At 38.7% G+C, this 27,239-nt stretch overlaps 1 protein-coding gene across 4 annotated transcripts in view; it reads left to right on the top strand.

Annotated features, from left to right (window-relative positions):
• LOC122690232 overlaps window positions 1-27,239 on the top strand; it is a 414,205-nt gene that overhangs the window by 369,129 nt on the left and 17,837 nt on the right. For all 4 annotated transcript variants that reach the window (XM_043897283.1, XM_043897284.1, XM_043897285.1 and 1 more), the window contains one exon: window positions 26,658-26,747. In XM_043897283.1, the coding sequence (XP_043753218.1) occupies window positions 26,658-26,747 (90 nt within the window). The remainder of the gene's footprint in view (window positions 1-26,657; window positions 26,748-27,239) is intronic.

The following is a 27,239-nucleotide window of genomic DNA, read 5'->3' as shown; positions in this document are numbered from 1 at the left end:
ATTTATGTCAGAATGTACTGCCTGTGACTTTCTCTAAGAGCTTTATAGTTCCTGGCCTTACATTTAAGTGCTTAATCCAATTTGAGTTTATTTTTGTATATGATGTTAGGAAGTATTCCAGTTTCATTCTTTTACATGTAGCTGTCTAGTTTTCCCAGCAACACTTATTGGAAAGGAGGTCTTTTCTCCATTGTATATTCTCAGCTCTTTTGTCAAAGATAAGGTGCCCACTGGTGTGGGCTTATCTCTGGGCTTTCTATCTCATTCCATTGGTCTATATTTCTGTTTTTTTTTTTTTTCTTTGCCAGTACCATACACTCTTGATGACTGTAGCACTGTAGTATAGTCTAAGTTAGGAAGGTTGATTCCTCCAGCCCCATTTTTCTTTCTCAAGGTTGCTTTGGCTATCCATGGTCTTTTGTGTTTCCATACAAATTGTGAAATTTGTTGTTATAGTTCTGTTAAAAATACCATTTGTAGTTTGATAGAGATTGCATTGAATCTGTAGATTGCTTTGGATAGTATAGCCATTTTCACAATATAATTCTTCCAATCCAAGACCATAGTCTGTTTCTCCATCTGTTTGTTTCATGTTTAATTTCTTCCATCAGTGTCTTATAGTTGTCTGCATACAGGTCTTTTGTCCCTTCAGGTAGATTTATTCCTAGTATTTTAATTTTTGTTGCAATGGTGAATGGAATTGTTTGTTTAATTTCTCTTTCTGATTTTTCATTGTTACTATCTAGGAATGCAAGGGAATTCTGTGTATTAATTTTATATCCTGCCACTTTACTACATTCATTGATTAGCTCTAGTAATTTTGTCATGCCATCTTTAAGGTTTTTTTCTCTAGTATCATATTATCTGCAAACAGGGCTTCCCAGGTGTCTCAGTGGTAAAGAATTCACATGCCAATGTAGGAAATGCAGGAGACATGGGTTTGACCCTTGAGTCAGGAAGATCTCCTGTAGTAAGAAATTGCAACCCACTCCAGTATTACTGCCTGGAAAATTCCATGGACAGAGAAGCCTGGCAGGCTACCATCCGTGGGATCACAAAGAGTTTGAGAGGACGAAGCAACTGATCATACACACATGCATCTGCAAACTTAGAGTTTTACTTCTTTTCCAATATGGATTCCTTTTATTTCTTTTCTTCTCTGATTGCTGTGTCTAGTACTTCCAAAATTACATTGAATAATAGTGATGAGAGTGGGCACCCTTGTCTTATTCCTGATATTAGAGGAAATAATTTCTGTTTTTCAGTGTTGAGAATGATGTTTGCTGTGGGTGTATTATATATGGCCTTTATTATTTTGAGATAGGTTCCTTCTCGGAGAAGGCAATGGCAATCCACTCCAGTATTCTTGCCTGGAAAATCCCATGGATGGAGGAGCCTGGTAGGCTGCAGTCCATAGGGTCACTAAGAGTCGGACACAACTGAGTGACTTCACTTTCACTTTTCACTTTCATGCATTGGAAAAGGAAATGGCAACCCACTCCAGTGTTCTTGACTGAAGAATCCCAGGGAAGGGGGAGTCTGAGGGGCTGCCGTCTCTAGGGTTGCACAGAGTTGAACATGACTGAAGCGACCTAGCAGCAGCACCAGCAACAGGTTCCTTCTATGCCTACTTTATGGAGAGTTGTGTTTTTTTTTTTTTTTTTTAAATCATAAATGGGTGTTGAATTTTGTCAAAAGCCTTCTCTACATATATTGAAATGATCATATGGTTTTTATCTTTCAATTTGTTAATATGGTGTACCACCATGTTTCATTTGTATATATTGAAGAATCCTTGCTTCCCTGTGGAAAAGTCTACTTGATCATAATGTATGATCCTTTAGATGTCTTCTTGGGTTCTATTTGCTAGAATTTTGTTGATGATTTTTGCATCTTTGTTCATCAGTGATATTAGTCTGTAGTTTTCTCTTTTGTGGCACCTTTGTCTGGTTTTGATATCAGGGTGATAGTGGCCAGGTATAATGAGTGTAGGAGTTTTCCTCCTTTGCCATTTTCTGGAAGACTAGAAGCAGGATAGGTACTAGCTGTTCTCTAAACATTTGGTAAAATTTACCAGTGAAGCCATCTGGCCCTGGGCTTTTGTTTGGAAGATTTTTTATTAAATTTCAATTTTTATTCTTGTGATTGGCCTGGTCATATTTTTTACTTCTTCCTGGTTCAGTTTTGGAAGATCATACTTTTCTAAAAATTTGTCCATTTCCACTAGGTTGTCCATATTATTGGCATTTAGTTGCTGGTAGTAGTATTTTTTTTTTCTTTTTTGTTTTGTTTTGTTTTGTTATGATTTTAGTATTTCTATGTTGTCTGTTGTAACTTCTTTTTCATTTCTAATTTTATTGATTTGTCTTTTTTTTTCCTTAATGAGTCTGGTTAATGGTACATCAATTTTGTTTATCTCCTTAAAGAATCAGCTTTTAGTTTTATTTGTCTTTTGTGTTTGTTAGTGTTTTTCATTTATTTCTGCTGTAATTTTTATGATTTCTTTCCTTCTAGTAACATTTTTGTGTGTGTGTTTGCTTCATTTTCTAGTTGCTTTAGATTTAAGGTTATATTGTTTATTTGGTACTTCTCTTGTTTCTTGAGATAAGATTGTGTTGTAATAAATTTGCCTCTTAGTCCTGCTTTTATTGCACCCCATAGGTTTCGGGTAGTCAAGTTTTCATTGTCATTTGTGTCTAGGTATTTTTTAATTTCCTCTTTGATTCCTTCAGTGACTGCTTGGTTATTCAGAAGCATATGGCTTAGTGTCTCTGTGTTTGTGGTTTTTACAGTTTTGTTTTGTTTTTTTTCCCCTGTAGTTGATATCTAATTTTATAATGTTGAGGTCAGGAAAGATGCTTGAGATGATTTCAGTCTTTTAAAATTTACCAAGGCTTGATGTGTGACCCAAAAGTGATCTATCCTAGAGAATGTTCCATGTGCACTTGAAAAAAAAAAGTGAAATTTGTTTTTGGATGAAATGCCCTGTCTATATCAATTAGGTCCAACTGATCCAATGTGTCATTTAAAGCTTGTGTTTCCTTATTAATTATCTATCTGGATGATCTGTCCATTGGTGTGAGTGGGGTGTTAAAGTTTCCAACTATTATTATGTCACAGTCAATTTCCTCTTTAATAGTTGTATCACAGTCAATTTCCTCTTTAATAGTTGTTAGCATTTGCCTTATGTATTGAGGTGCTTTTATGTTGGGTGCATATATATTTTAAATTGTTACATCTTTTTCTTGGATTGATCCCTTGATCATAACATAGTGTCCGTCCTTGCGTCTTGTAATGGTCTTTACATTAAAGTCTATTTTATCTGATATGAGTATTGCTACTCCCACTTTTTTTTATTCCATTTGCATGGAATATCTTTTTCCATCCCCTAACTTTCAGTCTATATGTGTCTTTTGATCTGAAGTGGGTCTGTTGTAGACAGCATATATACTATTTCTTGTTTTTCTATCCATTTAGCCAGTTTGTGTCTTTCAGTTGAAGCATTTAATCCATTTGCATTTAAGGTAGTTATTGATACGTATGATGTTGTTACCATTTATTTTGTTTTGGGTTTGTTTTCATAGGTCTTTTCTTTCTCTTGTGTTTCCTGTCTAGAGAAGTTCCTTTAACATTTGTTGTAAGGCTAGATTGTTGGTGCTGAATTCTCTTAACTTTTGCATATCTGTTAAAACTTGATTTTTCCATCAAATGTGAATGGAGTAATCTTGGTGTATTTTTTTTTTTTAATTTAATCAGTTTAAGTATATTCTGCCACTCCCTTCTGGCCCTCAGAATTTCTGTTGAAAGGTCAGCTGTTAGCCTTATGGGGATCCTCTTATATGTTATTTGTTGCTTTTCCCTTGCTGCTTTTAATGTTTGTTCTTTGTGTTTAATCTTTGTTAGTTTGATTAATATGCATCTTGGCATGTTTCTTTTTGTGTTTATTCTCTATGGGAGTCTCTTGCCCCTGAACATTTTTAAGAAAGTTTCCCTCTGAAATTATAAGAAGGAATTCTAAACTCAAGTGAATTTTTAACAACACTGTGTTTTAAATAGTATATACTTAATGTAAGTTCAGTATTTCTAATTTTATTTTTTAAATTAATGTTTATTGCAGCATATTTGATTTTAAATGTTTTAGTTTCTACTGTACAGGGAAGTGAATCAGTGATACATACACATATATCCACTCTTTTTTATATTCTGTTTCCATGTAGGTCATTATAAAGAATTTAGTAGAGTTCTCTGTGCAATACCATAGATTCTTCCAGTTCCAGTTCAGTCGCTCAGTCGTGTCAGATTCTTTGTGACCCCATGAACTGCAGCATGCCAGACCTCCCTGTCCATTATCAACTCCCAGAGTCCACCCAAACCTATGTCCATTGTGTCAGTGATGCCATCCAACCATTTCATCCTCTGTCATCCTCTTTTCCTCCTGCCCTAAATCTTTCCCAGCCTCAAGGTCTTTTCCAGTGAATCAGCTCTCTGCATCAGGTGGCCAAAGTATTGTAGTTTCAGCTTTAACATCAGTCCCTCCAATGAACACCCAGGACTGATCTCCTTTAGGATGGACTGGTTGGATCTCCTTTCAGTCCAAGGAACTCTTAAGAGTCTTCTCCAACACCACAGTTCAAAAGCATCAATTCTTCGGTGTTCAGCCTTCTTTATAGTCCAACTCTCACATCCATACATGACTACTGGAAAAAACCATAGCCTTGACTAGATGGACCTTCATTGGCAAAGTAATGTCTCTGTTTTTTAATATGCTCTCTAGGTTGGTCATAACTTTCCTTCCAAAAAGTAAGTGAGTCAAAATGTTAGTTGCTCAGTCGTGTCTGATTCTTTGTGACCCCATGGACTGTGGCCCAACAGGCTCCTCTGTCCATGGATTTCTCCAGGCAAGAATACTGAATTGAGTAGTCATTCCCTTCTCCAGGGTATCTTCCTGACCCAGGGATCAAATCTGGGTCTCCTGCATTGCAGGCAGTTTCTTCACTATCTGAGCCACCTGGGAAGCCACCAGAGGATTTTCTTAGTATTTATCTGTTTTATATATTGTACATATGTGTCAATCACAGTCTCCCAATTTATCTGTGCCCTGTTTTCCCCCTTGGTAAAAATAAGTTTGTTTACTACATTTGTGACTCTATTTCTATTTTGTAAAGAGGTTCGTTTTTACACTTATTTTAGATTCTAGACATAAAGCATAACACACGATGTTTGTCTTCCTCTGTCTGACTTCATTCAGTATGACAATTTCTAGGCCTACCCATATCACCACAAGTGGCATTATTTCATTCTTTTTTAAGCCTGTTTAATATTCCATTTCCACACCACATCTTCTTTATCTATTCCTCTACTGATGGATATTTATGTTGCTTCCATGTCCAGACACTTGTGAATAGTGCTGCAATGAATATCAGGGTTCATTTATACTGTAGAATTATGGTTTTCTCCAACAGTATGCCAAGGAGTGTGATTGCTTGATCATATTGTAGCTGTATTTTTAGTTTTATACGGAAGCTCCATACTCTTCTCCACACTAACTCTACCAGTTACATTGCTACCAACAGTGTAGGAGGGTTTCCTTTTCTCTCCACCCTGTCCAGCATTTATTGTTTGTAAATTTTTTGATGATGGTTATTCTGATCAGTGTGAGTTGATACCTCATTGTAGTTTTTTATTTTTTTTATTTTTAGATTAATTAATTTATTTTAATTGGAGGACAATTACTTTACAATATTGTGATGATTTTGCCATACCTCAATATGAATAGGCCATAGATATACATGTGTCCCCTCCATTCTTTGCATTTTTCTGATAATTAGTGATCTTTTCATGTGCTTCTTAGTCATCTGTATGTCTTCTTTGGAGAAATGTCTATTTATCTCTTCTACCCATTTTTTGATTGGGTTGTTCCTTTTTGTTTGTTTGTTTCATGTGGAGCTGCATGAGCTCTTTGTATATTTAGGAGGTTAACCCCTTCTGGGATGCTTTTTTTTTTTTTTGCAGATATGTTAGGTTTAGTTTTTTCTTCTTTCTGTAGTTGTTTTAGGTGTAAGGTCATGTTGTTTATTTGAAATTTTTCTTGCTTCCTGAGGTAAGATTGTATTGCTATAAACTTCCCTCTTACAAATGCTTTTGCTGTATCCCATAGGTTTGGGATCATCATAATTATGCTGTCATATGTCTCTAGGTATTTTGTGATTGCCTCTTTGATTTCTTCAGTGACTCATTGGTTGTTTACTAGCATATTGTTTACCCTACATGTGTTTGTGTTTTTACAGATTTTTTTTTCCTTATAATTGATTTCTAATCTCATAGTGTTGTGGTCAGAAAAGATGCTTGATGCAAATTCAGTTTTCTTAATTTGCCATGATTGCTTTGTGATCCAAGATGTGTTCTATCCTGGGGGATGTTCCATGTGCACTTGAGAATAACATGCATTCTGCTGCTTTTGGATGGAATGTTCTATTGATATCAATTAAGTCTGTCTGATCTAATGTGTCATTAAAGACTTGTGTTCCTTATTAACTTTCTTTGTGGATTGTCTGCCCATTGGTGTAAGTGGGGTGTTAAAGTCCTCCACTGTTATTGTGTTACTGTTTGTATCCCCTTTGATCACTATTAGCATTTTCCTTATATATTGAGGTATTCCTATGATGGGTGTACATATATTTACAATTGTTATATCTTCTTCTAGGATTGATCCCTTGATCATTATGCAGTGTCCTTCCTTGTCTCTTATAATAGTCCTTATTTTAAAGTATATTTTGTCTGATATGAGCATAGCTGCTCCAGTTTTTCTTTTATTTCCATTCACATGGAATATCTTTTTCCATCCCCTCAATTTCAGCCTGTATGTACCACTACATGGAGTGTGTCTCTTGTAGAAAACATGTACACTGTTGTTGTTTTCGTATCCATTCAGTTACTTTATGTCTTTTGGTTGGAGCACTTAATCCATTTACATTTAAGGTAATTATTGATATGTATGTTCCTATTGCCATTTTCTTAATTGTTTTAAATTTATTTGGGTAGGCCTTTTTTCTACCCTTCCTCTTTTGTTCTCTTCTCTTGTGATTTGATTACCATATTTAGTAAGAATCTTGTTTGGGTTGATTTTTTTTATTCTTTTTTTGTGTGTACCTATTGTAGTTTTTGGGTGTGCCTTCCCATGAGGTTTTGATATAGCAGTATACAAGGTTGTTTTAAGTTGCTGGTCTCCTTGCCACCTAGAGAAGTTTGTTTTAGCATTTGTTGTAAAGGTAGTTTGATGGTCCTGAATTTTCTGTTAGCTTTTACTTGTCTGTAAAGCTTTGATTTCTCCATAGAATCTAAATGAGGGTCTTTCTGGGTAGAATATTATTTATTGTAGGCTTTTCCCTTTACTCACTTTAAACATATTGTGCAACTCCAATCTGACTCAAAGTTTCTGTTGAAAAATCATCTAATAACATTTTAGTGATTCCTTTGTATTGAAAGGTTGTTGCTGAATGATAAGATGCCTGGATTCTTGGCATTCAGAGGAGACAAATTCAAACCAGGGCGAAAGACAAGGCTGGATCACTCAGAGCTTTTGTGTAATAAAGTTTTATTAAAGTATAAAGGAGATTGAGAAAGCTTCTGACATAGGCATCAGAAATGGGCAGAAAGAGTACCCCCCGCTAGTCTTCAGCTGGATGTTATATAGTCACTAGCAGTCTGTTAATGAAAGAAAGGAATGTCTTAAAACTCAGAATGGCACCAGGTCCCTCATCTATAAGTTGCATTTTGGGATGATCTTGGCACCAGATGATTCATCCCAGGCCATAAAAAGATTGACTTGAATCTTGTAGAAGGGCAGATTATCATACAAATAGTTTCATTTACATAGATTAGGGGAACAATATCTGAGTATAACATACTGGTTTGTCAAGTAAGTTCTGAGCCATTTGGCAGAACCGACTTGAAGACAGAGTCTGGGGTAAATGCATAGCACATTAACATAGCTTAAGACAAACATTTCCATAAGAAAAATGTATTGGTCAACTCAAGGTTTGAGAATAGTTAGCTTCAGGTGAAACCAGGTGTCATGGCAGCACAGTATTTTAAGAGAAACCTCCTTTTAAATTTGTATAGAGAAGGAAAAAAATATCGCTAATTTGTTTCCTCCTGCTCCTTAAGAGAGATAAAAATGTCTCACACTTACAGCCTATTTCCTCCATTTGGAGACCCCTGGCCTTCCTGCCTGTTACCCTCTCAGTATGTTATTTGTTATTTTTTCCATGCTGCTTTTAATATATTTTTCTTTTTCTTTAATTTTAATTTGATTAATATGTGTTTTGGCATGTTCTTCCTTGTTTTTTTTTTTTTCCTATATGGGAATCTCTGCACTTCCTGTATTTGAGTGAGTGTTTCCTTTCCCATGTTAAGGAAGTTTTCATATATAATATCTTCAAATATTTTCTTAGGCACTTTCTGTTTCCCTTCTCCTTATGGGACCCCTATAATGTGAATGTTGGTGTGTTTAATATTGTTTCAGGGTTCTCTGGAACTGTCTTTGTTGCTTTTCATTCTTTATTCTTTATTCTGTTCTGTGACTGTTATTCCCCCCCACTGTGTCTTCCAGCTCATCTATTCATTCTTCTGCCTCAGTTTTTCTGCTATTGACTCCTTCTAGTGCATTTTTTACTCCTGTCATTGTATTGTTAATCTCTCTTGTTTTTTCTTTAAAACTTCTAGCACCTTGTTAAACACTTCTTATACCTTCTCAATCTGAGCCTCTATTCTTTTTCTGAAATTTTAGATCAACTTTATTATCATTACTCTGAGTTCCTTTTCAGACAGATTGCTTATTTCCAACTCATTTAGTTGCCTTTTGGGTTTTTATCTTGTTCCTTCATCTGCAACATATATCTCTGTTATTTCATTTTGTCTGTGTCTCCTTTCATAGGCTACAGGATTGTAGTTCCTCTTTCTTCTGGTGTCTGCTCCCTGGTGAGTTTGGTCCAGGGGTTCATGCAGGCTTCCTGTTATATGGGAGTGGTTCCTACTCTCTGGTGCATGGAGCTGGGTCTTGTCCATTTGATATACAGGGTCATGTCAAGGGATGTGTTTTGAGGTGACTATGAGCTCAGGATGTCTTTAGGCAGCCTGTCCTCTGATGGTTGAGTTTGTATTCCTATCCTGGTGGTTGTTTGACCTGAGGCTTTCCTATCCTGGTGGTTGGAGCCTGCAGGTTGTTGTGTGGTGTCAGGACTTGGTGCTGAAATTTGAACTTCTGTGAGAGTTAACTCAAAATTATATTTCCTGTGGCTTCTACTATCAGTGTCCTTGCTCTCACAGTGAGTTATAATTGACCTTCTCCTCCCCAGGAGACCCTGCAATACCTCTAGGTAGGTATAGCCCAGGTTCCTATAGAAATAATGCTTTGTGATGGGTGCCAGTGTGTGTGAGACCCTATGTGCCCTCCAAGAATGGAGTCTTTGTTTCCCCCAGCCCTGTAGAGCTCCTGCACTCAAGCCCTGCTGGCCTTCAAGGGCAAATGCTCTGCAGATTCTTCTCTCAATGACAGACCCTCAGACTACTTTGGGGAGGTTTTTAATGTGAGAACATTCCTACATAGAACACACATAAATGTGTGGATTTAATACTTTGGGGTAGGAGAATTGTTTTTAGTATAGATGTCTGCCATCTCTTTCCTCAGTGTATGCTGGCCATTATTTTCTTTATAGGAGGTGTGATTGATACTGTGGTGGACAAAACCCAAACTGAGTATTAAGCAGGGCCTTCTGTTTGCTCTGTGGTTGTCACTGCCCTATCAGAGGTGGAGTCTGCTCACTAGTTATTGGAGTAGAATGCCTAGATCTGTTTCTTAGCTGTTTCTGATCTGAGTACAAGGTAAATAGGACTTAGCACTTCCACTGGAAGGGAAATCACTATTTCTCTTCTGGATCTGTTCACCTGTGGATGTTCTCTGTTGCGTGTCACCTTTCTTCTCTTGTGTGAATTCTCATATTACACTGTCATTGGCACTGCTTTCAACTCCACCTTAACTGTGGCCATGCCAGAAATTGGTCCTGGTTCAAGATGCATTTAGAAAAGGCAGAGGAACAAGAGATCAAATTGCCAACATCTGTTGGATCATAGAAAAAGCAAGAGAATTCCAGAAAAATATCTACTTCTGCTCCATTGACTACAATAAAGCCTTTGATTATGTGGATCACAGGAAACTATAGAAAATTCTTAAAGAGATGAGCATACCAGACCACTTTACCTGTTTTGTGTATGCATGCAGAAATCTGTATGCAGGTCAAGAAGCAACAGTTAGAACTGGGCATGGAACAATGGACTGCTTTAAAATTGGGCAAGGAGTACGTCAAGGCTGTATATTGTCAACCTGCTTATTTAACTTATATGCAGAGTACATCATGCAAGTGTCAGGCACAAACTGGAATCAAGATTGCCAGGAGAAATATCAATAACCTCACATATGCAGATGACACCACCCTTATAGCAGAAGTGAAGAGAAACTAAAGAGCCTCTTGATGAAGGTGAAAAATGGAGTGAAAAAGCTGGTTTAAATTTCAACAATCAAAAAACTAGTATGACATCTGGTCCCATCACCTCATAGCAAATAGATGAGGAAACTGTGGAAACAGTGTCAGACTTTATTTTTTGGGGATCCAAAATCACTGCAGATGGTGACTACAGCCAGAAATTAAAAGACACTTTCTCCTTGGAAGAAAAGCTATGACCAACCTAGACAGCATATTAAAAAGCAGAGACTTTACTTTGCCAACAAAGACCTGTATAGTCAAAGTTATGGTTTTTCCAGTAGTCATGTAGGAATGTGAGAGTTGGACCATAAAGAAAGCTGAGCACTGAAGAATTGATGCTTTTGAATTGTGGTGTTGGAGAAGACTCTTGAGTGTCCCTGGGACTGTGAAGAGATCAAACCAATGAATCCTAAAGGAAATCAGTCCTGAATATTCATTGGAAGGACTGCTGTTGAAGCTGAAACTCCAATACTTGGGCCACCTGATGCAAAGAGCCAAATAATTGGTAAAGACTCAACTCATTGGTAAAGACCCTGATTCCGGGAAAGATTGAAGGCAGGAGGAGAAGGGGACAACAGGGGGTGAGATGGTTGGATGGCATTACTGACTTGATGGACGTGAGTTTGAGCAAGCTCCAGGAGATAGTGATGGATGGGGAAGCCTGGCATGCTGCCGTCCATGGGGTTGAACAAGGCAGACATGACAAAGCAACTGAACAACAACAGCAATCTCTCAGATGTTGTTTTCACCAGGCCACGAATATAGATCTACTGAAGTCAGGTGCCAAGATTGCTGTAGTCATGGATCAGAACCTACCATGGATGCTATGGTGGCAGTTCATACTCTAGCTTGGCACAACCTCCACATTTATGTATCCACAAAGTCAATAGCTGTTAAAGCTAGACCTGTCTCGGCTGTGGGACCACTCATTATCCGTTAAGATGTTCTATAGGCACTGAGTTTACAAAGTCAGTTGCAGAGACGTCAGTTTGTAGTTTGTGTAACTGTGAGAAGTTTCAGTCTTCCTTAGTTGCATGGCCCCAAAGCCCAACCTCTGCATGTGGTCCACCTACAGAGGTTGTCTCCAGAGGCTGCCCTGGAACACACAAGTCTATCCTGGCAAGGAGTGGGCACAGAGGTGGTGGCATTCAGGGACACAGGATCCCCAGTGAGGACAGGGTACATGGCATAGCCAGTGATCATGGGTGCAAGAGAATAGGCACCCAGTAGGGGCCTTTCCTAGTGTCTGGCCCTGGACCCAGGAGAGCTGGCCCTGGCAATGATGAGGCATGTAGGGTAGCCGGCTCGTGTGATAGAGCTGGCTGCAGTGGGAACCCTTCCTAGTGCCTGGCCACAGGTATGGAAGAACTGGCCTTGGTTGCAGTAGTGCATGTGGGGAAGCTGGCTGCCATAGGCTCCAGAGAGCCGGCCCTGTCTGCAGCCTTTCCTAGTGCCCAGGAAGGAAGGGGCAGCTTCACTTCTATGGCAGACTGGCTTTCCTCCAGAAGCAATCCCGGTCACAGGTTTTCTCACTCCTGTCCCCTTACTCTGTCTCCTTGCAGCCAAAAGCAGTCCTCTCCCCTAGTTTGCTTTCCAAATGTCACGTTACAATACCCAGCCCCCATGCTCAACAGTGGACACGTGTCTCAGGTTGGGACACAGTCAATCTGCATAGGTCTCTGTCCTGCCTGCACTATCGTCCAGTAGCCCCTGAAGCTCCCCCTCTCTCCCAACCAATCTCCCCACCAAGGAGGGAAATTCCTTGGATGCAGGAACCACCCCTCTCCTTTAACTTCCCTGCCAGTGATGCAGGTCCTGTCCTTCTTCCTCTCCTCTTCCTTTTCCCTTCTTTCCTTCATCCTACCCAGTTATCTAGGGAATTTTTCTTGTATTTTTAGGTGTTCAATGTCTTCTACTAGTGTTCAGTCAGTGCTCTGTGAGAACTGTCCCATGTGTAGATGTATTCTTGATGGATTTGTTGGGTGAGATAAACTCCATGTCCTACTACTCCTCTACCATCTTGACTTCCTCCAGACCAGATATTTCCTATTTTAATATGCTATTTACCCACAGGTCTTAACATTTTTCCTATATAAAATTGACTTTTCCATGTCATATTCTTTTCAGTAGGGTAGGCTATTGGATCCAATTAAAAATACAGTATATATTTTGGGGAATTTGCTGACACAAAATATTATTCAGAGGTTGCCCTTCTTGTCAGACAGGCATATTTATCTTTAGGATATTAATTCAGCTGGAATAACTGCAATATTATCTTTCAACAATGAGAGGAAACTGTTCATTGGATCATTTATATTCAATGAGGAAAACTCTGATTTCTAGTTAAAAAAGCAAATCTATTGGGAAGAATTAACTAATGTGAGAAATATTCTGATTTTTTCTTATAAAGCAGTGTATTGGTAGGGTGGTGAGAAAGGCATGCTACCTTTTATGAGGAATGGGGGGAAATTCTTAAAAGAGATTCTTTCCACTGGATTTCAATTTAGTAACACTAAGTTAATTCTCTCCTAACCCCATACCATTCTGTTCTAATGAAGTAATATTAGCTATCCATTCTGTGTGTGTGTGTATTCAGTTGTTCAGTCATGTCTCACTCTTTGTGACTCCATGAACTATAGCCTACCAGGCTCCTCTGTCCATGACATTTTTAAATTAATTAATTTATTTTAATTGGAGGCTAATTACTTTACAATATTGTAGTGGTTTTTGCCATATATGGACGTGAATCAACCATTGGTGTACCTGTGTTCTCCATGCTGAACCCCCTTTTCAAATCCCTCCCCATCCCATCCCTGAGGGTCATCCCAGTACACCAGCCCTGAGCACCCTGTCTCATGCATTGAACCTGGACTGGCGATTTATTTCATAGATGATAATATACATGTTTCAATGCTATTCTCTCAAATCATCCCACCCTCACCTTCTCCCACAGAGTCCAAAAGTCTGTTCGCTACACCTGTGTCTCTTTTGCTGTCTTGCATAAAAAGTCATCATTACATTTTTCTAAATTCCATGTATATGTGTTAATATACTGTACTGGTGGTTTTCTTTCTGACTTACTTCACTCTGTATAATCGGCTCCAGTTTCATCCACCTCATTAGAACTGATTCAAATGCATTCTTTTTAATAGCTGAATAATATTCCATTGTGTATCTGTACCACAGCTTTCTTATCCATTCATCTGCCAATGGACATCTAGGTTGCCTCCATGTCCTGGCAATTGTAAACAGTGCTACGATGAACATTGGGATACATGTGTCTTTCAATTCTGGTTTCCTCAGTGTATTTGCCCAGCAGCAGGATTGCTGGGCCATATGGCAGTTCTATTTCCAGTTTTTTAAGGAATCTCCACACTGTTCTCCATAGTGGCTGTACTAGTTGCATTCCCACCAACAGTGTAAGAGGGTTCCCTTTTCTCTGCACCCTCTCCAGCATTTATTGTTTGTAGACTTTTGGATAGCAGCCATTCTGACTGGCGTGAAATGGTACTACATTGTGCTTTTGATTTGCATTTCTCCGATAATGAGTGATGTTGAGCATCTTTTCATGTGTTTGTTAACCATCTATATGTCTTCTTTGGAGAAATGTCTGTCTAGTTCTTTGGCCCATTTTTGATTGGGTCGTTTATTTTTCTGGAATTGAGCTATAGGAGCTGCTTGTATAATTTGGAGATTAATTATCTGTCAGTTGCTTCATTTGCTATTATTATCTCCCATTCCAAATGCTGCCTTTTCACCTTGCTTATAGTTTCCTTTGTTGTGCAAACGCTTTTAATTTTAATTAGGTCCCATTTGTATATTTTTGCTTTTATTTCCAATATTCTGGGAGGTGGGTCATAGAGGATCCTGCTGTGATTTATGTTAGAGAGTGTTTTCCCCATGTTTTCCTCTAGGAGTTTTATAGTTTCTGGTCTTTACATTTAGATATTTAATACATTTTTAGTTTATTTTTCTGTATGGTGTTAGAAAGTGTTCTAGTTTCATTCTTTTACAAGTGGTTGACCAGTTTTCCCTTAACCACTTGTGATAGAGATTGTCTTTTCTCCATTGTATATTCTTACCTCCTTTGTCAAAGATAAGATGCCCATAGGTGCATGGATTTATCTCTGGAGTTTCTTCTTTTTTCCATTGATATATATTTCCATCTTTGTGCCAGTACCATAATGTCTTGATGACTGTAGCTTTGTAGTATAGTCTGAAGTAAGGCAGGTTGATTCCTACAGTTTCATTCTTCTTTTTCAAGATTGCTTTGACTAGTCAACATGTTTTGTATTTCCATACAAATTGTGAAATTGTTCTAGTTCTCTGAAAAATACCATTGGTAGCTTGATAGGGATTGCATTGAATCTATAGACTGCTTTGGTTAGTATATTCATTTACCCTATATTGATTCTTCCGATCCATGAACATGGTATATTTCTCCATCTATGTGCGTCCTCTTTGATTTCTTTTGTCAGTTTTTGGGGGTTTTGGGGGTTTTTTTGTTTGTTTGTTTGTTTTTATAGTTTTCTATCTATATGTCTTTTGTGTATTTAGGTAGATATATCCCTAAGTATTTTATTCTTTTTGTTGCAATGGTGAATGGAATTGTTTCCTTAATTTATCTGTTTTCTCATTGTTAGTGTATAGGAATGCAAGAGATTCATTTGTGTTAATTTTATATCCTGAAACTTTACTATATTCATTGATTAGCTCTAGTAATTTTCTGGTGGAGTCTTTAGGCATTTCTATATAGAGGATCATGTCATCTGCAAACAGTGAGAGTTTTACATCTTCTTTTCCAATCTAGATTCCTTTTATATCTTTTTCTTCTCTGATTTCTGTGGCTAAAACTTCCAAAACTATGTTGAATGGTAGTGGTTAGAGTGGGCACCCTTGTCTTCTTCCTGACTTTAGGGGAACTGCTTTCAATTTTTCACCATTGAGGATAATGTTTGCTGGAGGTTTATCATCTATGGCTTGTATTATGTTGAGGTATGTTCCTTCTCTGCCTGCTTTCTGGAGGGTTTTTTATCATAAATGGATGTTGAATTTTCTCAAAGGCTTTCTCTGCATCTATTGAGATAATCATGTGGTTTTTATCTTTCAATTTGTTAATATGGTGTATCACACTGATTGATTTGCTAATATTGAAGAATGCTTGTATCACTCTGATAAAGCCCACTTGGTCATGATGTACGACCTTTTTAATATGTTGTTGGATTCTGTTTGCTAGAATTTTGTTAAGGATTTTTGCATCTCTGTACATCAGTGATATTGGCCTGTCATTTTCTTTTTTTGTGGCATCTTTGTGTGTTTCTGGTATTAGGGTGGCGGTGGCCTCATAGAATGAGTTTGGAAGTTTACCTTCTTCTGTAATTTTCTGGAGGAGTTTGAGTAGGATAGGTTAGCTCTTCTTTAAATTTTGGTAGAATTCAGCTGTGAAGCCATCTGGTCCTGGGCTTTTGTTAGTTGGAAGATTTCTGATTACAGTTTTGCTTTCTGTGCTTGTGATGGCTCTGTTAAGATTTTCTATTTCTTCCTGGTTCAGGTTTGGAAAGTTATACTTTTCTAAGAATTTGTCCATTTCTTCCTAGTTGTCCATTTTATGGACATGTAGTTGCTGATAGCAGTCTCTTATGATCCTTTGTATTTCTGTGTTGTCTGTTGTGATTTCTCCATTTTCATTTCTAATTTTGTTGATTTAATTCTTCTTTTTTTTCTTGATGAGTCTGGTTAATGGTTTTTCTATTTTATTTATTTTCTCAAAGAACCAGCTTTTAGCTTTGTTGATTTCTGCTATTCTTCTTTGTTTCTTTTTCACTTATTTCTGCACTAATTTTTGTGATTTCTTTCCTTCTACTGGGGTTCTTCATTTCTTCTTTTTCTAGTTGCTTTAGGTTTAGAGTTAGGTTATTTATTTGATTTTTGTCTTGTTTCTTGAGGTAAGCTTGTAAGCTATGAATCTTCCCCTTAGTACTGCTTTTTACTGAATCCTATAGGTTTTGGATATTGTGATTGATTTTCATTTGGTTCTATGCACATTTAGATTTATTTTTTGATTTCTTCTGTGATTTGTTGTTTACTCAGAATTGTGTTCTTTAGCCTCCATATGTTTGTATTTTTATATTTTTTTTCTTGTAGTTGACATCAAATCTTACCACATTGTGATCAGAAAAGATGCTTTGAATTATTTCAACTTTTTGAATTTAACAAAGCTATATTTGCATCCCAGGATGTGATCTATTCTAAACAAGGTTCCATGTGCACTTGAGAAAAAGGTAAAATTTATTGTTTTGGGGTGAAATGTCATGAGATATCAATTAGCTCTAACTGGTCCATCGTATCATTTAAAGTTTGTGTTTTCTTGCTAATTTTCTGTTTAGTTGATCTATCCATAGGTGTTAGTGGGGTGTTAAAGTTGCCCAGTATTATTGTGTTACTGTTAAGCTCCCCTTTCATACTTGTTAGCATTTGCCTTACGTAGTGTGATGCTCCTATTTTGGGTGCATATATACTTGTAATTGTTATATCTTCTTCTTGGATTGATCCTTTTATCATGATGTAGTGTCCTTCTTTGTCTATTTTCACGGCCTTTATTTCAAAGTCTATTTTATCTGATATAAGTATTGCTACTTCGGCTTTCTTTTGGTCTCCGTTTGCTTGAAATCTTTTTTCAGCCTTTCACTTTCAGTCTGTAAGTGTCACTGGGTTTGAGGTGGGTCTCTTGTAGACAGCATATATAGGGGTCTTGTTTTTGTATCCATTCAGCCAGTCTTTGTCTTTTGGTTGGGGCATTCAACCCATTTACCTTTAAGGTGATTATTGATAAGTATGATCCCGTGGCCATTTACTTTGTTGTTTTGGGTTTGAGTTTATACGCCTTTTCTGTGTTTCCTGTCTAGAAAGGATCCTTTAGCATTTGTTGAAGAGCTGGTTTGGTGGTGCTGAATTCTCTCAGCTTTCACTTGTCTGTAAAAGCTTCTTATTCTCCTTCATATTTGAATGTGATCCTTGCTGGGTACAGTAATCTGGGTTGTAAGTTTTTCTCTTTCATCACTTTAAGTATGTCCTGCCATTCCCTTCTGGCCTGAAAGATCTGGATTGAAAGATAAGCTCTTACCCTTATGAGAATCCCCTTGTGTGTCACTTGTTGTTTTTCCCTTGCTGCTTTTAATATTTGTTCTTCGTATTTGATCTTTGTTAATTTGATTAATATGTGTCTTGGGGTGTTTTGCCTTGGTTTTGTCCTGTTTGTGACTCTCTGGGTTTCTTGGACTTGGGTGACTATTTCCTTCCCCAAATTAGGGAAGTTTTCAGCTATTATCTTCTCAACTATTTTCTCATGGCCTTTCTTTTTGTCTTCTTCTTCTGGGACTCCTATGATTAGAATACTGGGGCATTTGATATTGTCCCAGAGATCTCTGAGGTTGTCCTCATTTCTTTCCATTCTTTTTTTCCCTCTCTGCTTCATTTTTTTTCACCATTCTATTTCCACCTCACTTATCCTGTCTTCTGCCTCCGTTATTCTACTGTTGGTTCCCTCCAGAGTGTTTTTTTAATCTCAGTCGTTGCATTATTCATTATTGATTGACTCTTTTTTCTTTCTTCTATGTCCTTGATAAACATTTCTTGCATCTTCTCAATCCTTTTCTCCAGACTGTTTATCTGTAACTCCATTTTGTTTTCAAGATTTGGGATCATTTTTACTACAATTATTCTGAATTATTTTAGACTCCCTCTCTCCTTTTTTTTTTTTTTTTTTTTTTTTTGTGGACATTTATCATGTTCCTTTACCTGCTGAATATCATCCGCCTTTTCATCTTGTTTAGATTTCTGTGTTTTGGATGGCCTTTCTGTATGCTGGAAGTTTGTGGTTCCTCTTTATTTTGGAGGTTCTTCCATGTGGGTTGGGTTGGAAGAGCAGCTTGTTAAGGTTTCTGGTTAGGGAAGCTTCTGTTGGTGTTATGGTGGGTGGAGCTGGATCTCTTCTCTCTGGGGTTCAATGAAGTATCCAGTAGTGAGTTTTGAGGTATCTATGGGTTTCTTGTGATTTTTGGCCACCTGTATTTTAATGCTCAGGTTTATGTTCCTGCAGTGTTGGAGAATTAGCATGGTATGTCTTGATCTGGAACTTGCTGGCTCTTGGGTGGAGATTGTTTTCAGTGTAGGTATGGAGGCTTTTGAATGAGCTCTTGTTGATTAATGTTCCCTGGAGTCAACAGTTTTCTGGTGGTCTCAAGTTTTTAATTTAAGCCTCCTGCCTCTGCCTTTCAGTCTTATTCTTACAGTAGCCTCAAGACTTCTCCATCCATACAGCACCAATGATAAAACATCTAGATTAAGGGGGAAAAGATTCTTCACAGTGAGGGACACCCAGAGAGGTGCACAAAGTTACATGGAGAAGAGATGACAGAAGAAGGAGATGAGGTGACCAGCAGAAGAAGAGGGGGAATCAAAAGGAGAGAGAGCAATCGAGCCATTAATCAACTCCTTATGTGCTCTCCACAATCTGGAACACTCAGAGAGGTTCATGGAGTTACACAGAGAAGAGAAGAAGGAGGAAAGAGATAGAGGTAACCAGGAGGAGAAGAGGGAGATTCAAAAAGAGAGAGACAGATCTAGACAATAATGAGTTCCCTGAGTGTTCGCCACAGCCTGGAACACCCAAAGAGATTCACAGAGTTGGGTAGAGAAAAGAAGGGGGGGGTGGAGATAGAGGTGACCTGGGCAAGAAAAAGGAGAGTAAAGGGGGAGAGAGCAATCAAGCCAGTAATCACACTCTTAAGTAAAAATGGGTACTGAAGATTGGATTCTTAAATGTACAAAATTGATAACAAATACCAAAAAACAAATGTTAAAAATCTAGTGTAGAGGTTAGACTCTCAAAATACAATGTTAAAAAAACAAAACAAAATCACAAAAATTATAAATATATATATATAATATAAATACATATATATTATTTATATTATATATATTTTTATTTATAAATAAATATATATATATATATATATATATATATATAAAGTTTCCCTTAAAATAGAATTTTTTTGCAATGTAATCATAGGTTATAAAATTGAAAATTAAAGGAATAATAAAGAACTTAAAAAAATTAAAAAATGATAATAGTAAAATATATCTAGGAGTTTCTCTGGAGCTGTTGAGGGCCTGTGGGTCAGTTCAGTTTCAGATAGCTCCTTGTTCTAGTTTATACTTCTTCTCAAGGTCTATAGGCCCCTTCCAATGTAGTCAGTGCTAACTATAGGGTTTTACTCTGTTTCACCCGTCGCTTCCAAAGTGGTTCCCTCTTTGTTCATTTTGGCTTCTTCTGTTTGCAAGTCTCTTCAATGACTTACTTCTGCCCTGACACAAGGGGGCAAAGGTGGTCAGTTATTTAGCCTCACTTGTTCAGTTGTGCTGGGGGTGGGGGGGGCAGAACCCTGCAAACAAATATCACTGGCGTGTGTAGGGAGTGCTCACAGTGTCTGGGCCACTCTGGGTTTGCCCCCACTCATGGTGTGTGTGCTTTCCCAGTCTACACTGCTCGGGCTCCAGGTTGTTCTGCAGGGGAACTATGTAAAGCGGGCCCTGGCTTGCATGCACTTCCCAGGTCTAAGCTGCTGTCCTTCAGGTTCTCGGGTACTCTACAAAGGCACAGACTCGATTGTGCCTGTGTTTTGTGCCCTTCCCAGGTCTGAGGAGCTCAGGCGACCAGGTGCTTGGCAAGCAGGTGTGCAGTGCATCTTATCACCTCCCTGGTCCCAGCCCCTCCATTTCCTGGGTGCGCAGATAGAGTGCTGTCTCAGGTATGCCATGTGTCTCCTCTGGGGAGCTGCTCTCTGACTGTGACCCTCCTGGCAGATGTCAACCGTCCAGGATCCCAGCAAGTCTTAGTTAGCAACTAAGAGCCTGCTCACAGTTTGGTGGAGGATGCTGTCTAAGGGGCTGAGATTGCCCCTCACCTTCTTGCTCTGGCTGTCTTCCGCCTGCTTCTCTGCCTCCAGCGTGGGCAGGGGCCCGTCTGCAGCTGACTATCTCTCCTCTGGTATTCGCTGAATCCTTTATTCTGTGATCAGGTCAGGCTGTGCCTTGGAACTTTACACAGGAACGTTCTCTCTCTCTCCCTCTTTTATTTTCCTCCCTCTCTCTCTGGCTATTCCACAGTTTGGGTTGCTATCTCACGTTAGCTCCCTCAGATTGTCCTCAGGGCATTGAGGCCTGGTCCTTACCCTAAACATGCAGTCGGCGCCTCCCTGTTCAGCCCCCACTCACTGCTGGCAGACGTGAGCATTTGGGCTACTTTTCCACTGGGAGTTGTGGTTAGGCATGTAATCTGTGGTTTTTTGTTTTTTTTTTTCTCCTGGATATGTTGCCCTCTGAGATTCCAAAACTCCCCACGGACCCGCCAGTGAGAGGGCTTCCTGGTGTTTGGAAACTTCTCCTCCTTCATGACTCCCTCCCCAGGATGGGTCTCCTTCCCTAACTCTTTTGTCTCTCTTTTTATCTTTTATATTTTATTCTGTCTCCTTTCAAAGAGAATGGGTTGCCTTTCTGGGTGCCTGGTGTCCTCTGCCAGCGTTCAGAAGTTGTTTTGTGGAATTTGCTCATCGTTCAAATGATATTCCATTGAATTTGTGGGGGAGAAGGTGGTCTCCCCATCCTATTTCTCCACCATCTTAGGACCACCCCATCCATGCAATTTTCCAAACAAGAATACTGGAGTGGATTGTCATTTCCTCCTGGACTTTGACCCTAAGTTTATCTGACTCCAGAGCCTGAGTTATTCAGTTCAGTTCAGTCACTCAGTTGTGTCCAACTCTGTGACCCGATGGACTGCAGCACGCCAGGCTTCCCTGTCCATTACCATCTCCCAGAGCTTGCTCAAACTCATGTCCATCGAGTCAGTGATGCCATGCAACTATCTCACCCCCTGTTGTCCCCTTCTCCTCCTGCCTTCAATCTTTCCCAGCATCAGGGTCTTTTAAAATGAGTCAGTTGTTTGAATCAGGTGACCAAAGTATTGGAGTTTCAGCTTCAGCATCAGTCCTTCCAATGAATATTCAGGGCTGATTTCCTTTAGGATTGACTGGTTGGATCTCCTTGCAGTTCTTAATCAGTTTAATTATGTTACTCGTATCTCAACCCTTGTTTTACCTCATGTTCTCTAATTTAGAAAGAACTAATGAGATAGGACACAGTGAGCCTCTGAGCTAGACACCTGGTATTTATCAGATGGAGTAAAACGGAGCCTTTGTTTCTCACCCAGACACCGCAAGGACAAAGCTGGTGGCAAAAGCTGAGCTCTGCTAAGTCAAGAGGATAAAATGCCCACTCCTGAGATCAAGGAGGGCTTCCCTGTCTTCACATGTGCAGGAAGACTTCTTGGGGGATCAAAAAAGGAGGGGACCCCATCCCTTAATAAGTGTGGGCATGCACCCATAGGCCTCTGTGGTAGAATCTGTCTCACAAAACAATTGCACAAGCATCTTGAGGAGGGTCCATGGACCAGTCAGGCATGTAGAAAGAAACAAGATAATTGGCCAAAGGTAAACCAGTCCATCCTAAAGGAGATCAGTCCTGGGTGTTCATTGGAAGGACTGATGCTGAAGCTGGAACTCCAAACTTTGGCCACCTCATGCAAAGGGTTGACTCATTGGAAAAGACTCTGATGCTGGGAGGGTTTGAGGGCAGGAGGAGCGGACGACAGAGGATGAGATGGCTGGATGGCATCACCAACTCAATGGGCATGGGTTTGGGTAGACTCCAGGAGTTGGTGATGGACAGGGAGGCCTGGTGTGCTGCGACTCATGAGGTTGCAAAGAGTCGGACACGACTGAGTGACTGAACTGAACTGAACTGAAACAAAGGCCAGGAAAGACTGTCCTCTGTAAGTGATTTACATTACCTCTTCACCACGCTCCTCCAAACTCAGGATGCCTGTACTCCTCTCCCGCTGTGTCTCTGCCTCGTTTCTGACTTATGCTCCTCCTCACTAAGGATGCCCTGACTTCTCTCCCACTGTGTCTCTGCCTGGTTTCTGACTTACTGCACTCCTGCTCATTAGAGAGGATGCCCATACCCTTTTTCTCTGGGTGTATATCTCTGCCCTGCTTCTGAATTAGATAAACAAACTGTTTTCCTGTGTACCTTCCCATATATCGTGCTGAGTCTCTACTAATAAGCTTTGTACCTATTTTTACAGTTTTTGCTTCCTTGAAACTTCTTGCTTTTAAACAGGGGCAAGATCTAGGGCCACTTTGCTTCTAGCCTCTAGCCCTGGTGGTTTAGTGGTGAGGACTCCTGGTTTTTATCTGGATTATCCAGGTTTACTTCCTGGGCAGGGAACTGAGCTCTCACTTTTAAGATTGCTCACTTCTCTCCTGAGATTGCTATTACAGTATAACTTATTGTACTTGCTTCAAAAACAAGGAAACTGAGGCTTAAATAGATTACTTTACTAAACGTCATGTAGGTAGTTAGTGTCTAGCTAACCTACAGCATAGAAAATCCTAGTCTAGTGTTATCTTGACCACAGCCATAGTTTCAAAAAGTTTATAATCTAATTGAGGTGAGAATATTATTACACTTGAAAATAATAGATTACTTTTTCAGATTTTTCTAAGATTTTGACACGTTTTAAATATTTATTTAAATTGAAGCCCAAATAATTGGACTGTAATTATGTAATTTATGGATCCTTAAGATAAAACTTGCATTGGTCAATCCACAGGCAGATAAAATCAAAATTTTTCTAGCTGCTTTCACCCATCTTCTGGTGTTGCATATTGAAAATATAAACTGATAAGCTAAATATGATAAAAAGAAATCCCAAAAATAAAAGTGAAGGTCATAGGTAAATAAAAAGTTCTCTGTGTGCTGCTCATCTCATGTTCACTTCCAAATGAGCAAAGTCAGCTTGTGTACATGCTATGTCTCTTCAGTCGTGTCTGACTCTTTGTGAGCCTAAGGACTTCTATGGGATTCTCCAGGTAAGAATACTGGAGTGATTTGCTATGCCCTTCTCCAGGGGATCTTCCAAACCCAGGGATCAAACCCACATCTCCTCCACTGGCAGTCAAATTCTTTTACCACTGAGCCACCAGGGAAGCCCTTGCTAAATCTCCCAGACCCAGAATTAAGTCTATTTGCTCCTGAGACTGCAGGCTCTAAATTATAATGATTTATTTTCTTAATCAAAGAACAGTTGGTTTCAAAAACTTTAGTTTATCTTTTTTACAAAATGCATTTCCTGAGAACAGTCCAAAACTCACTGATAATATTAACTCACTTTCTTAACTTCTTTGCTTGTAAGTCATAATGATGTTTAGAATTTATGTTGTACTTTAAATATTTACACCAAGTGCTATCATTTTAGGATCATTGAACTGCAGTCCCCATTATGTCTGACATGAACACATAGTCCTTGCTCCTCCTCCATAGCCTATTGTTAGGCATAAAAAAAAAACTGTAGTAAAATATACATAATATAAAAATTACTGTATCTACAATTTTTAAGTGTACAATTCAGTATTAAGTGCCTTCACATTTTTCTGCAACCAATCTCCAAAACTCTTTTAATTTTGTTGTTGTTTTCAGTCTCTAAGTCATTTCTGACTCTCTGTGATACCATGAACTGTAGCATGCCAGGCTCCTTTGTCCTCCACTGTCTTCCAGAGTTTGCTCAAATTCATGTCCACTGAGTCGGTGATGCTGTCTAACCATCTTATCCTCTGTTGCCCCCTTCTCCTTTTGCCTTCAATCTTTCCCAGCATCAGGTTCTTTCCCACTGTGTCAGATGTTCGCATCAGGTGGTCAAAGTATAGGAGCTTCAGGAACAGTCCTTCCAATGAGCATTCAGGACTGATTTCCTTTAGGATTGACAGATTTGATCTCCTTACCATCCAAGGGACTCTCAAGAGTCTTCTCTAGCACCACAATTTAAAAGCATCACTTCTTCCACACTCAGCTTTCTTTATGATCCAACTCTCACATCCGTACATGACTGCTAGAAAAACCATAGCTTCACTATATGGACCTTTGTCAGTAAAGTGATGTCTCTGCTTTTTAATATGTTCTCTGACTGTGCTCAGTTGTGTCCTACTCTTTGTGGCCACATGGACTGTATCCCACCAGGCTTCTGTGTCTGTGGAATTTTCCAAGCAGAATACTTGGAGTGAGTTGCCATTTCCTAATCCAGTAGATCTTTCCCACCCAGGAATCAAACCCGTGTATCTTGTGTCTCCTGCATTGGCAGGCAGATTCTTTACTGCCAGTGCCACCTGGGAAGTCCAAAATGCTGTCTAGGTATGTCATAGTTTACTTCCAAGGAGTAAGTGTCTTTTAATTTCATGACTGTAGTCACAATCCACAGTGATTTGAGAGCCCAAGAAAATAAAATCTGTCACCGCTTCCACTTTTCCCCCTTGTATTTGCCATGAAGTAATGGGACTGGATGCCATGATCTTAGTTTTTTGAATGTTGAGTTTCAAGCCTTTGTCACTCTCCTCTTCCACCCTCATCAAGAGGCTCTAGTTCTTCTTCACTTTCTGCCACTAGATTGGTATCACCTGCATATCTGAGCTTATCATAGCAATCATTATTTCTCCCAACTATCTTGATTCCTGCTTCTGATTCATCCAGTCTGGTATTTTGCATGATGTAAAATGGCAACCCACTCCAGTACTCTTGCCTGGAAAATCCCATGGATGGAGGAGTCTGGTAGGCTACAGTGCATGGGGTCCTAAAGAGTCGGACATGACTGAGCGACTTCACTTTCACTTTTCACTTTCACTATGCATATAAGTTAAATAAACAGGCTAACAATATCCAGTCTTGTCATACTCCTTTCCTAATTTTGAACCAGTTTGTTGTTCCATGTCTGATTTAACTATTGCTTCTTAACCCGCATACAGGTTTGTCAGGAGACATGTAAGTTGTCTGCTACTCCTGTCTCTTTAAGAATTTAATTAATTTAAAAGTTACAAAACTAAAACTCTGTCTGCATCAAAATATAACCTTCCCCCTTACCCATTTCACCCAATCTGTGCTAACTACCATCATACTCTTTGTCTCTGTAATTTTGACTAGTCTAAGTATCCCAGCAAAGACCCTGATGCTGGGAAAGAGTGAGGGCAGGAGGAGAAGGGGACTACAGAGGATGAGACGCTTGGATGGCATCACCAACTCAATGGACATGGGTTTGGGTGGACTCCGGGAGTTGGTGATGGACAGGGAGGCCTGGAGTGCTGCAGTTCATGGGGTCGCAAAGAGTCGGACATGACTGAGCAACTGAACTGAATTGAACTGAAGTATCTAATATAAATATTAATCTCAAATGCAGTAGTTGTCTTTTTGTGCATGGCTCCTTTCAACTAGCATAATGTCCTTGGGGTTGATCCATATTGTTGCATGTGTGAGAATTTTCTCGCTTTTTAAGGCTAAAGACTGTTGGATATACCACAATTTGCTTGTCTGTTAGCTGTTGATGGACATTTGGGTAACTTCCACATTTTGGCTAATGTGAATAATGCCAAATAAGGTTGTAAAAATGTATCTTGGAGATTTTGCTTTCAATTCTTTTGGGTATGTACTCAGAAGTAGAGTTGTTGGCATGTAAAGTAATTCTAATTTTAATTTTTTGAGGAACTGCCATACTGTTTTTTTTATTATTACTGTACCAATTTACCTGCCCACCTACAGTTCATAAGGGTCTAATTTCTCCACATCCTCACCAACACTTGTCACTTTTTGTGTTTTGATAATATTCATCCCATAGGTGCTTATTAGCCAATTTTATACCACGTATTTCATTAATTAGGTCAAGAACTCGCTACAAATTCTTTTAGAGAGTTAACTGAGAATCTATTGAATATTTATATGGGGCAAAAATATTACCAGTATATACTGGACTACTGTTAATGTTCATTTTCAATATTGCTTTAATAAACTCTGTGAAAATTGGATCACTATTACTAATAGATATATTTGAAGAAAAATAGTATTATCAGAAATGTTTTTTCACTTCAGAATCATATAGTATAAAATTTTACCTTCTATAATCATCTTACTTTTTAGGAATTGGAAAATAATTGAGTCTATATAATATGTTCATAGGTTTTTGGAGGCCTATTTTTCTATCACCTCCACATAGCCAAAGAAAGGAAACTGAAGAACGACACTCTGTGCAACAAATTGATAACAAAGGTGAGTATATTCAATAGAAATTACCAAAGGATTTTATATATTTTATTCAATATTTAGAAAATTTTAAGCCCGACTTCTTGTATTTGGGATCTCTAAGACAATATCCAAGTCCAATAATTCTCTAGGAGGATTCACTGAACTCAGCACATAATAATACTCAAAACTATGATTTATTACAATGAAAGGATAAAAATAAAATTAAATTAATAAAAGGAAAGAGCATATGTTTTGAAGTCTAGTGGAAACTAAGTGTTAATACAAGGTTCTAAAGTCCACTCCCATTGGAGTCACACAAGACTCATCTAATTTATCTACCAAAAACTATGATGATATGTATGAAATGTTGTCTACCAGGAAAGCTCACTAGAGTTATCAGTTCCCAGGGTGTTTTTTGCCCAGGGTATTTTTTAACAGCTTTATTGAGATATAATTTGCCAATTAAGCTACACAAGTAATGGTTTTAAGTATAGATATTTACAACAATAACAACTG

The sequence above is a fragment of the Cervus elaphus genome, chromosome X, assembly GCF_910594005.1.
Source record: "Cervus elaphus chromosome X, mCerEla1.1, whole genome shotgun sequence".
Classification (NCBI taxonomy): domain Eukaryota; kingdom Metazoa; phylum Chordata; class Mammalia; order Artiodactyla; family Cervidae; genus Cervus; species Cervus elaphus.
The sequence above is the reverse complement of the archived record's forward strand: the minus strand, read 5'-3'. Positions and strand labels throughout refer to the sequence as shown.